Source organism: Rhodnius prolixus, unplaced genomic scaffold, assembly GCF_049639745.1.
Source record: "Rhodnius prolixus isolate KJV_2025 unplaced genomic scaffold, Rpr scaffold_5, whole genome shotgun sequence".
Taxonomy (NCBI): domain Eukaryota; kingdom Metazoa; phylum Arthropoda; class Insecta; order Hemiptera; family Reduviidae; genus Rhodnius; species Rhodnius prolixus.
The window spans coordinates 6,838,713-6,851,876 of record NW_027411624.1 but is presented as its reverse complement, the minus strand read 5'-3'; the positions used below and the strand labels follow the sequence as shown (position 1 = coordinate 6,851,876).

Sequence of the window (13,164 nt, the reverse complement as noted above, 5' to 3'; positions counted from 1 at the left end):
CCTTCACCAGGAACTCATGGCATCCTTTTCTTTCCTTCTACTTCCCGAAATTGGGTGACTGCACAAAATCCTCTTCCATTCTTGCTTTCTCCTCAACTTCTTATTGCTAGTCTCTTCACTTAAAATCCATTTTATTTTCCACACAATCTTCTGCCACGTGCATCTCAAACTCCCACCTATCTTTACTTCCAACCCCTCTACTTTATACACTTCCTCGCGCTACCTTTCATCCGCTGCATGCACATACCCACATACACACACACACACACACTCTCATTCTCTTAAACCGGAAGGAAGAGCCGATTAAGTTTTCCCAAGGCATCAAGAAGTGTTTGTAGATTTACTTTAGGAGGTTTAATTCACTTCACTTATTCCAAGCTGGTGAACAGAAGAATATATTTTCTCCAGCTCTAAGCAGTATTTCTTTTTATTTCCCGTTGTAGTACCTTTTTTCTTTTTTTGATAATATTTAAATAATTTATTGACTTGAAATTGTTATTTTTATTGTTCATTCATTTAGAAAAATATGATCAGTGAATAATGTTCTTCAACTTCTTTTTCTTTTTGGTTGGAAAAAATAAGTTCGTTCTTTGTTTCTGATCGTTTCTTTCAGCAGGAAATAATTAGCAAAGAAAGGGGAGAATACTTTGGTGAGTGTAGAAGAGCTTAAACTTTATTCCTTTAGAAAATCTTTTTGGTCTTAGAGAGCAATCATAATTCCATAACCGCTGATTTGCTCTAAGCACATTTACTGACATTCAGATCTATAAACCTTTTTACATAATACTTGTTTCAATGTAATCTTTCGAAGGGCGCCACTTAGAGAGGAATGGTGTTTAGACTTACCTCTAAAGGGATATTTTAGAGGATGTACGATGTTTGTTCCTTGCAAGCTTAAAGTAAAATTTCTAATGTCTTTTTCTTCTGGTTTTTCCAGTACTTTTCTAGAGATCAGCTGCCCGGGAATTTCTTTTAAAATTCTCATACTCCACTACATACCTGTGTCCTTTCTAAACAGATACATTCCTGCAAAAAATCAGGACTCACACTTTGTCGGAAGATATAGATTTAGTTATCAACTCTCGCTTCAAAAATACTTACTTACTTACTACATGGCTCTACAGCCCTTGTAGGGCCTTGGCCTCCTTCAACAATTCACTCCAAGCCGTTCTATCACTCGCTTTCCTTCTCCATCCTCCCGCATTTAACTTGGAGAGGTTCTCCTCCACCTTGTTCAACCATCTTAGTCTTGGCCTCCCTCTAGGCTTCCTGCCTCCGGGATGCCCTTCATAGGCGATGCGAGGTGCTCTACCTTGGTCCATCGCTTCAAAAATAATTATAGATTAATCAGTAGTCTGACGGAAATAGAAAACTATTTAAAACTTAGAAAATAATGTGAGCAAACAAAGTTTGATTATACAGAGCTACGATTGTGCCAGCCTAAATACTTCAGAATTTTTTTATAAAAGTGATGCTGTATCGTTTTGTTGAAGATAACTGCCAGATTTGTAATTTAGAGAGTGCAGAGAAGACCATTTTCTGTTGAATTGTCCCATGTATAGGAATAGTAGAGAGAAAAATATCTTAGTAAATATATCTGTAATAATTGTGATCAGATTTCAAATGTTGCTCGATTTTTAGCATTCAATGATATGACCAAAAATTAACGATATTTACCATTTTATTTGTCAAGCTTTAAAGATTAGAAAATTTATTATAGATAAGCAACAAATAGTTGATTGATTTTTAAAAACACAGATGGCTACACCCTTGAAAGATGGGTTTACAACATGTGTCTATGCATCATTATATTTTATTTTTTTCTTTCTAATATTTCAATGAAGAGCATTCTATGTTGGTTACTATTTTGATTCTATTTCTTTTTCTTTTGTTATTATTGGTTTCAGTCATTTTGATGTATAATAATGGGTTTTATTTCAGTTCTTAAATAAAATATGTAATAATATGTAGTTTTTTCTATTAGTATTATTTCTTCTTTTTTTTTATTATTAATAAATTCATTTGAATTGTTATTTTTTGAGTATGTAATCTGTAATATGAATGTAATTTGTGGACCAGTCTCACTGGCTGTAAAAGTTTGTATTTTAAAAGCGAAATAAATATATTATCTATCTATCATACCTGTGTTGGTAATGTATAAGTTGATTTGAAATTCATTTTATGGTACTTTAATTTTAGGCTTACCTGGAAAGTGCCATTTTAATGGTCAGTAAACAAAAAAATAGTAATTTGTAGGAAGGCGAGTGTTAAGTGTGTCTGGTGGTTATATTATAAAATAAGGATTTGTAAGTGAGAGATAACCGGTTCAAATCCCGCTTTAGCTACTTTTTATTTGTTAGAGAGAGAGAGAGAGAGAGAGAGAAAAAGAAATGATAATAGTAAAGCATGTGCTTTCGACCCCGTCCAAGACAATAACCTAAATAATTGAACGTTAAACCCCGCTTGAAAAAATTGGCTATTACTTTACATGGTAATTGTCATCAAGATGAATTTTCACGATTAGGAAAAGGAAAAACAACTACGAGTATATAAGTGAAGTCCTGAATCAGGTGGAAAATCACAAAGAGTTTTTATTTAATGTGATAATATAGTAAAGAGTTTTCCAGACATGTAGCAGACCATTTCTTTATGGTAACTTGAACATTCGACATAAATGGTTGCAGGAAATGGGCCGAACCGATCGGCAATGGGTGGTTTAAGCTCTGGCAATGATAGAATCCCTAGTAGCCCCTTTTCAAATACCTAAACACTCAGAGATACTGACCACGAACTGGGCACTAATTGACGGGGTTTAGCCTTCCAAGTAATGTTCTCTCCCTCTGTGGGGTATCTGTGTGGAAATTCCCATTTCTAGCAAAGAGTTTCTAGGGCTAGACTAGGAGTCCTAGTGGGTTCAGTTAGTCGAACTTTGCTAGATTTAATTAGAGATTGGCTACAGTAGACTTAGCACACAATTCTCTCTTTTATTGTCCTGCGATTGGATACCAAATCCACCGCCAACCAGTTCGGCTAGTTATTTGGTAGAATTAGAGGGTGACAGAGGTATGGGCTGGGGGTTAAGTGATACTGTTAACTACAGTAATCACCAGCATGGTGTGTGTAATGACAAAGCTAGAACGTTTTAAAAGGTGGATGGAAGACGAAAATAGAAACTTTATTCTAACATTTCTATCCAGTTTAAGCGTTCACAACAGGATGCCAGAAACGAGAAACCCACACAACGTACCATAAAATGTTGTGTATTTATAAATAACTTGAAGGTTTAATGCCTTAAATTTGGCACATATTTGGCGAAGCTCCTTTGTCACGTATATCATGGCAATTTAAAGTTTTACATTTAGCCCATTTCAGTGCAGAAAAAAGTAGCAATTGCTTTCCTTACTTCTCTCATTTTCTCTTATCCTAATTAAGAGAAAATATTGACTCGTGCTGATTTCCTGTTTTGAATTCTCACCGAAAATTTTAAGTTTTAAGCGTTCCCTTTTATTATATTATTATATGTAGTTATTTTTGTTTTATTAAAAACTATATAGTTTATAATTTCTTCTTTTGTGACCAAATTCAGAAGTATTTTTTCTTGGGGGGCAGTAGCCTATTATATTGTGGTCACAAAATATGCAATAACTTCAGTTCGGATAATAAAGTTAAAATTGTCTTAAGTTGAGAAGAGACTTTTTTTTTTTTTTAAATTAACTAAATAAATCTTTTAGTTTAATTTTATGTTTAGGATAAAAACATACTATGCCTCTGGTTATTCCTCTTGATCTCCAAGATCTTGAAGTCCTCTATGAAGTAATCCACAACCTGATTCCTAAATTTCCATCTCGAATGTAGCAAATCATCCAAATTCTCACGTCTAATCTTTATCCACGCACTTCCATCTTGATGAACCTTCACGCCAGTCGTTCAACTCCGCTATCTCCTCGCATTTCAGCCTCTTCCTGCAACCTAGATTCAGCTGAATTATTTGAATTTCTTATGGCACGCTGTCCTTTTTTTTTGTGTGTGAATTCTTTGGGAATTTGGGAGAGGGTGTGTCTAAAGCCTTGCTTATTTCCTACTTTCAAGTTTTTTAACAACCTAACTGGTTTTCGATTGTTTTTTTATGTTGAAGAAATGGTTGCAACGTTCCCTTACAGGTTTCCTTTACTTATACCAACTGATGAAACATTCGATCTAAGGTACCCTCAGGAATATTCTAGGTCACCTTCAGACATACAAACCCCACTCACACATTGTGTATTTTATAGAAAGCTCCTATTTAAAACCATGATTTACGATCCTTCAGCTCTTTTAATTCTTGAGTAAACCTCTTTCTTACTTCTTTCTGGTCAGGCAAATCTATCATAAAGGCAATATATTACTTCTTACAATTGTAAGAAAAAGTAATAAACCAACATATGGAAATAATACTCTCATGAGGAAGCATTCACCAGTTTGTGACTGTGTGTGTGTAGAATCTAACAATCAGGGACATCAATCATCTGGGTGGACATCCCCACTACTAACGTTAAGATTCTACTGAATTATGGTGTTGGTTACTGTCTAGAAAACCCATTTCCTCCAGGGCCAGAGAGTGAGCGAGAGAAAATGACAAGAGATGGGAAGATGTGTTGAACGTCTAAAGGACTAAGGGATGAGCCGAACAGAGACTCGTGTAGATCCTTGCAAGCAAGTAGAAACCCTAAGTGGGTTATGAATCATGCTTGAATAACGTCCTGTACAGTCTACTTTCTATTGTACACATTATAGGATACAATGAAGCGGGAAATAATCCACGAAGAGAAGCGCACCCAACCTGATATATATTTTACCTCCTTTAGCTTGCCACTGAGTGAATCTCCGCTGAAAAAATATATATATAAATATTTGTGTGTGTTACCGGCTTTTTATTATTATTATCGCGGATATATTTTTATTACGTCATTTTATTTACGATTGTGGCAAATTTTAGGAAATCTATTTGTATCTACCCCCTACAATACCCCCCACCGAAAATAGCAAAATTGCAAGTGTTCTATGGGTAACATTTTTCTCCCACAATTATAGTTTTTTTTTTTTAATTTAGAAAATTAAGATAAATAAATTTGAAATTTGAAGACAAAAATTTTTAAAAGAAAACTTAGAGCATTACAGACAGACACTAAACACTAGTAAATTTAAGGGACCCTTGTCCTTGCAATTTCCCTGTGCAATATTGTCTTGTGCAGACATTGTGCAGTTTAATTGAACTTTACCTGACATTCTAGGTCATCCAGTTTGTTTTAAACAACAGATTCAAGTCGTTTTGTTTTTCTCTGGTTGATTGCTTTCTTTCCAGTCTGATGCCCAACTCCAGAGCAGGATATTTTAAAGTAATCTGTACTTGAACGAGTTTATTTTTTATGTACTCGTATGTATGCAGATAAACCTAACCTAAATTTTTTCTTACTATTTGGAATCAAAAATAGTTTTTAAATCCGGAAAACTGAGTTCCAGTTTTGATTAAAACACCGCATTACTGAAGTGATTTTACTCTTTTTTTTCCTTTCTTAAATTTTCTCGAATGTTGCTATAATTTTGAATTTTCTTAAAATCCGAAGTACATATACAAAGTGAAATAAGTAAAATGTGTATATTTTGTTGCCTGACAGTTCTCTGTTTGTTTCAGGTAAGTGCCCGAAAGTACTGGGAACATGATAAAGTGGAACAATTAATTAGAAGTCAGTTTTCAGGTAAGTACTTTAGTGTAAATTGAGGGGAACAAAAAAAAAATAAAAGGTAATTTTATTTATGAAACCTAAATTTATGGTTTATGTCAAGACATAAAAATAGAGTTATGTTGATTTATATAAGCACTTAACAGTGTGTTTTATAATAAGCACGAAGTGTATTCTGTGTCGTACATAAGTTGGTACATGACAAAGACAAGTGTGCTTACTGGTGTAAATGAATGTATATAAGAAATGGGAGTATACTTTGTATATAAAAATGGTTGGAGCTGTAATATGGGCAAGTTATATGCCAAAAAGGAAAAGAAATCTGGTGGTGACGTCTTCTATATGCGACGTGCAATGGCTTGATATGATCGTAGTGTTATCCTCCCCCACCGAGAGATATACCAAGGCAGTGGTTATATGTTGGGGGGGGGTCATATGTCAACGTACACTACAAGATGATGAAGTAGTGTAAAGATAATGGTGTGCATTGGTAAGAGTCTGGGTGTTGTAACCTATTTTACAGCTGCTTACCGAAATGAGATCCCTTGTACGGCAAGTTGGAAATCTTTTTTTTTTATTTCTTGCCCCAGAAAGTGACACAAAAACACGGAAGAGAGAGAGAGATTTGAGGAATCTGTGACACAAATAATAGTCTGTCAGACGGTGACAGTTACATGCAGAGCCATGGATTTAAATCTCCATCTTTATTCTGTTCTCTGGTTTTCATTTTAGCTCAGAGGTGACTATAGAATTCTGAGGGAAACCAGAGTATTTACTTAGTTTCTATGGTGTTTCCAAGAAATTTTAAGGATAAACACTCTTAGGTCTTAGAGAGACATTAACTTCGTATCTTTATCTTCTTTTTTTAAAAAAAAAGAAATCAAGGAATCCAGAACTCCTAATTGAGTAGAACCTACCATTATACAGAACAAATAGAAGTGGAGTGAATACTGAAAATGTTTACATGAAATAGTAAGGGGCGTTTGCAAGAAAATCTCATTAAATGGGCAAATCTATTCGGTAACGTGTCGCTTTTCATCAGCCAGTTTTCATCAAATTTAATCTAACATTTGATTCTTGTTAATGTTATACAGGTGGTAAGCCGGTGCAACCAACAGTAGTGGGACATTAGAGGGGAAGCCTTACCGATTACATGATACCTTAGATTAGACTGAGTTAGAGTTAACGTAAAACCCAACTATCTTTGCAAGCCGTATGTGTAATTTTTTGTGAGTGTTTGGCGATATCAGTGAAAGTGTTGTTCATGTTGTTAGACTGGAATGCCCGCAGGGACGCCAAGTTCCCTGTAGAAGTGGCTAGCCCACTTCCTCCTACGGGTGATATTTTGTAAGCCCTTGCATCTCATTGTTTATGTTTGCACACATTGAGGACTATATTTATTTTAGTTGTCTATTGATCTATTTTTATTTCAGAAGGTAATGGCACTTTCCATTTGGAATCATCATAGATTCGCAACACGACCTAACATTGTGATGTGTGAGTTAAAAGAAAAAAAGAGAAGGTTTGAGCGATGACGGAGTGTGGGAGGCAAGTAAAAGAGAGTGACAAGGCAAGGATGAATCTCCTTCCTTCTTAGTGCGTCCCAAGAACAAACCCATTCATCCAATTTGCAACTCACAGACGACCCCAAGATGGAGCTCAGAGCGCGTGCTTCCTTTTGCTTTTACTTCATTCTCACCAAACCATTCCCAAAATTTCCTCCAGTTTCCCTTTTCATTTCATCTGTGTGGGCGTGTGTTCTCCCCACCATCTTCAGAGAGCATAAATTTTCTTCTCGTTCGTAAAGTAAAGAAGCCGTGAAATTTTCACTAAGACTTTGTTTTGGGTCTTTTCTCTCTTTTCTTCTGGTGTCCTTATGTCTGTCACTGTGGTTTTAATGTAAATTTACTCTCTATATACAGAAAAGCTGGTTTTCACGATGATTCTCTAAACATCCCACCATCCCAGACTGGGTCGGTATCCTTAAAAGTACACAATGTCCCTCTGTTCTCTGGTTAAAATCTTGGCAACACAAAAGGACAACCCTTTAACTCTTTGTCTAGGAAAACGTGAGTTACCACTCATTTCTCGGGGATTTTCCCTTTATTCCCCTTCTTTTTGAGGAAACACATGCAGACAGAACACACTTTTTCTCTTCCGGTATCCTTTGTTTCATTTTGGTTGTCCTACTATTATAATATCATGTTTTTTAAACAGCATTTTTCATATATCTACGAATGTGGTACCAGCACAAACAAAGGTTTGTCTTATCTGTACCAAGATAGCGCTGCTTTTTGTTCTTGAAAAATATTTTTTTGTTTGCTATCGCGCTGTAAAAAATTACATTTTCTTTTCTTTTTTTGCAATTCATTCATAAAATATAACAATCTGCTAAAAGTAACCATGAGAAGTAAATTTGTTAAACATGTCTACATTTTTTTAAAATTCTTTTATCAGCACTATATGTGGAAATGTTTAATCCAATGTTTGTTTAAACCAGCCAACAGAGCGTTAGATTGAAATTTATTAGAACGGAATATTTCTCGTATTCCAGGACCTTCATATATATTTTTTTTTTCTAGGTCCAGGAAATTTAGACCAGTCAGTCCTTGGAGAGTATTTGGAAAACCTTTGTCTCAATCACGTACCCTTCATGTACAACTGGAACCAAGGTTTTTGACTTGCCATCATCATAAAACCCCACTTCACTAAGGTGGCTTGCTCATCAAGATTAAGAGAGAGAGAGATCTCATGTTAGAGACACCTCTTTAGGTCTCCACTTTGGCCTGTCTTACATTTAGCCCGAATCAAGATTAAATCAGGGCGGAATTCTCTTCAATTGTTGGAGGTTACCCACTTTTTTATTGGTTCCACCGGGAAATTTTCTCTCAAATTTTCAGTGTTTTTCTTTTTGTATCTCTTCGCACCTGGATGTTTAATAATAAGTCTCTTTATTTTGGAGGAGGAATGTTCTCTAAGTATTAACATTAATGTTTGGAAAAGCTTTTAATGTTCCTGAAAAAAGACAATTATAAATGTAAAATTTATTTTCACTTAATCGTGTCTTTGATTTTATAGTCATCTGAGAGCAACCTTTATATAATTTATCGTTGATTATTAACTACCTAATAATATTTAGCGAATTAATCCTCTGATTTTAAGAAGTATTATTATTTTTTCCTTTTTTTACTCATGTTTTGCGGTGCCAAATTTTCTAAGTTGTTTCTATTCATATAAAAATATTTCTATACATCTAATAATCATAACTTAGTTTAATTGTGCAGATATGTTGCAATGCTCGTATATGTTTCAAACTCCTGCAGACCTTAGAAACCATGCAGATTTAAGTATTTTGTTCTGTTTTTAAAAAAGAAATCTTGTATCTTGTATTTTTAATTTAAATAAACTTCATTACTACTACTAGTGTATAATATTTCTGCCTATAAAAAATTGGGAGGAAATAGTTTTCTTCCCAAATTGAGGAAGGTAACCCCCAAAAATGGCATTAGGTACTTCAATAACATTTTTTGGTCTTAAATGTGCCATTATTACTGAGAAGATTTTTTGGTCTGAACTGAACGAATTGATTGAGTTGGACATTTTATAGCTTGTAAAGAGCTCTACACAATTACCTATGCTTTTACATGATTTGTATCGGTTGAAGAAGCTTTTTTTGGGGCGAAAGAAATTAATTAAGACTCCAAAGTCTTAGTGCAATCTTTGGTTCTAGACACTACCATCACTGGGGGTTATTGAGGTTGCTAGGAAGAATAAATCTAAGTGCACCCAGGCTGAGCTCGAGCCTCATAATCTCAGAGTTTATGATGATGTATTTAGCTCCAAGAAGTTTTGTGGGATCGTTTCTGATTCCTTTCTTTTTAAGATGATGTATTTTTTGGATTCCATTTGAGATCTGTATCCAAATGGAACTGAAAGAGAGAGCAACAAAGTTTTTGTTCTTGACAATAGAAAGGAGCTCTGAGGGCCTTATATTCCTGAGAAAGAAATAAAACTTTTCCATCATTTTTCCATTGAAGGCAAAAAAAAGGAAAAGTAAGTTTCCTTTTATCTTTTTTATTATTGAATTAAAACAATTTAGAAAACAATGCTAAAATTGGTTAACAAACTTAATTGACACTTTGTGGTGATTAGATTACTTGGAAGAGGAGGGTGGATGAACTTGAAGGCGTAGCAAAAACGATAAAAGAAGTAAAGGGCAAAACCGGGGCTGGCTGCTTTGTTGATTAACTGGAGCAGCAAACCAAGTTACTTGTTACTAAGCGAACTTTAACCTTTCACAAACTTTCTAACTTAGTAAGTAGAGCCTGTCTCCAAGAACACAGACCTTGTATCTTCAAAACATTCAGACGCTGCTGAAACTTGGACAGTATTTTAATGAACACACCAAACATCTGTTTACAGTTTGGAAATGTTATACAGTTTGCCATTCATTCTGATGTCATTCTTCAAATACATTATTACTTAATAAAATGTGGGAAAAGTGGAATTAATATCTTTCTATTGAATTTGAAATTTAACAAAATAAAAACCAAAATGAAATGTTTGTACTCACAAAATTATTTGTCAGGACCTTTGAAGCCTTTTGAACTGCACTGATGATGGCCTTTGACCAGTTTATTGTTCTTCGCCAGACAACTATTCATCATGGTACAGTGGTAAGGTATAATTGACTTCGAAAGCTAATGGACCATGGAAGAGCTATATGACTTTTGCTAAGAGTAATACAAATCTTTAGCATCCTGGATCATCACAACAGGGTTCTAACCACTGACCTAGTTCCTTTGTTCTATATTACTACCTGTAAGTATGCTGCAAAAGATCTGTTCACGCTGCAGATCCAGTATTCCACAGCTGCTGATGTCTTGAATGAATTCGCCCCAGTTGTGTATGCAAAGACATTGGCTGCTGCCTAACAATTGTAACACCTGTTTCTTGTAAACAATCAGTTCCTTACTAACGAAAGACAACCAGCTGCAAGGGCCAATTGTTTGAAGACATTCCTTGGAGATTGTCAACACGTTCTGAAGCTAGTATTATTATTTTATTTTATTAAAGAAAAATTGTTGACATGCCCAGTTTTTGGTACCCGCAAACTGCAGTTTCCTTTGTGGGGAAAGACTACGTTGTCTATAAACATGGAAAGCTGATGCTGCTAGAAAGAGAAAAGCACTGCTGCGTCTCTAAATCAGGAGTAATGTTTTAATCAATTTTCTTTGTTTTCTATAGAAATCTGATCAGCATCCACAATGTTTTTCTCCTCCCCCCTCTCGGAAGAATTAAGCTGTAATAAATCAGATAGGCTGTGATTAGACTTAACAATTTAGGCCACCAATTAAACAGTCATTTCTCTCTAATCTCTTATTCATAAATCATCAAAATCGCTTTACCAAATCCATGTTTTGTTAGAATTGTACACATCTGTTTTTAAACTAACCATTAGTTAATGCGCTTTTATCGTGTTTAATTCCATCATAGGGTACAAAACAGTCTGCTAAATCACTTTTGTAAACACGTATTCCTGAAGCATCTGATGATGGTATCCTAAAACGTTCGGAAATTATACCGAATTTTTTTCTTTTCTACCACTATAACCTCACACTTGACAATGCTCTCATTTTTTACCTAAAGCGTTGTCAATTAAAGTTGGCAGCATATTTTCCCCTTCTTAAGCCTTTGCAGTGATTTGTTGCAAGCCCCATTCAATTGACTTGCAACGATTTGATTCATTTGCTTCGTCTCATCAATTTCGCTAGCACCTTCCCGTGGTAGGCGTTTGTTAAAGTGAAAATGAAGTTTGCATTAAAAAAAAAATGCATTTAATTTCACATTAAAACATCCTTTCACGATATGGATTTCAGGACACCATTTCAGGTTCACATTGTTTTCCTGTACGATCGGGCATCTTCGAACATTATTGACTAAAGAAAATGAATGAGTAAATCATTTTTGCCAACTCCCGGAGTCCTGAAAACGTGTACTTCATGTGAAAAATTAAGCAAAAGAAAAAAAAAATTAGAAAAATGTTAAAGAAAAGTTTAACAAAATGAGAAAAATATTTAGTTACAAAAAAGGAGAAGAAAACCTTTGTTTCCATTACTCTCTGGGTAAGCAGGGAAGCATAATGGTTTTTTGCAGGACCTACTACAATTCCTGTGGAATTACAAAACGTGAGCCCTCCACGGCGATAAGCTGTGTATACTAGGATAATTGGTTCGCATAGTCGTCACCATAGAGGGAGATAACCTCCTCCTCCTCTACACTTCTCCACCCGGTTACGCTCAGAAATCATTCTTTATTGTTTCATATAATTCTAAAGCCACGTTTCCGGTGCCTTGTACGTATGCTTCCCTGCTGGAATTATTTCAACTTCTACAAACTTTCTGCGCAGACCGAACACAAGTCTATTGCTACAATCTCATAAAGGATTATAATTTAAAACAAAAATCGCCAAATGTAAAGTTAGTAGTGTTTTAAGCTCAACTTAAGCTACTTTTTTTGTAGAAATTTATAGCTTGCCTCTCATAATGATTACATCATTATTAAATCGTATTATTACAGTTACATCCAACGACCCAACTGTACGCCCCAAGTAGTGTAAATATGCTTTAGTTTTCTTAAGTTAAAAATCGAGGTCTAGGGAAGACAATTTTCAGATCTACAGATTTAGATTTTTTTTAAGAACCTACACAGTTACTCTAGTTGCATCATTCTATTGTGAAACTTAGTTTTAAATATGGCTTTTTAGGACGGGATGAAGTTAAGTAATAATCCTCTAATGTGCTAATTCCTCTAATTGTACAATTTTTTTAACATCTGTTGTTCAGTATTTTTGAATAGGTAATGTTTTCCATTACGAAGTTGTTACTACTCAGTCTGATCTTTAGGATTTCATTTACATATTTTAGTTTGACTGGGGGGGATTTTAAGGAAACTTTTCATGTCGAAATTTTCTTCAACAGGATCATTTTGCCTGAGAAAATGGTTTATGTCGATAAACACAAGGAAACTCTACGGAAGGCGTGACGTATAGTCTGCCCAAGTTGCCTCACAAAGGAAACCTATTAAGTATAATTTAATGACGAAACTATTCACTTTGATATATTAATAATTAATAATTGGAGTCATTCTCGCCTTTTTGAAGTTTATTGTACTTATCCGTTCAATGACCCACTCAGATTGCTGTGGTTTCCTTTGATTAACTAAAATCTTATCCTAATAGGTAAAATATTACAATTGCAATTTGTTGTAATAATATATAAAATAGTTGCTAATTACTAAACCGAAGGATAAGATTTTCCCTCCCTCTCACTCTGTAGGTTGTATTAAATTCACCTTAATGTGACTGAAGGGCTTGTTAGTATCGTTAGGACAATTCTTGCCCGAGCTTTTCACCACTAAGACTTAATTAAGGGCTTGCAAGTTC

At 34.8% G+C, this 13,164-nt stretch overlaps 1 protein-coding gene across 10 annotated transcripts in view; it reads left to right on the top strand.

The window, feature by feature from the left end:
- The window catches only part of LOC141457922 (uncharacterized), a 319,220-nt gene extending 310,080 nt beyond the window's left edge, over positions 1 to 9,140 (top strand). The window contains exons 1-5 of one of the 10 annotated variants that reach the window (XR_012460616.1): positions 5,202 to 5,375; positions 5,672 to 5,735; positions 6,815 to 7,067; positions 7,154 to 7,268; positions 8,303 to 9,140. Coding sequence is in view for 1 of the 10 variants with exons in the window: in XM_074135322.1 (XP_073991423.1) it covers positions 8,303 to 8,400 (98 nt within the window). In the remaining 9 variants the exon portion in view is untranslated. Of the gene's footprint in view, positions 1 to 5,174; positions 5,527 to 5,671; positions 5,736 to 6,814; positions 7,068 to 7,153; positions 7,291 to 8,302 lie in introns of those variants that run through there. The other 9 variants (XR_012460614.1, XR_012460613.1, XR_012460612.1 and 6 more) reach the window with 9 other exon arrangements.
- The last annotated feature ends 4,024 nt before the right edge of the window (positions 9,141 to 13,164 follow it).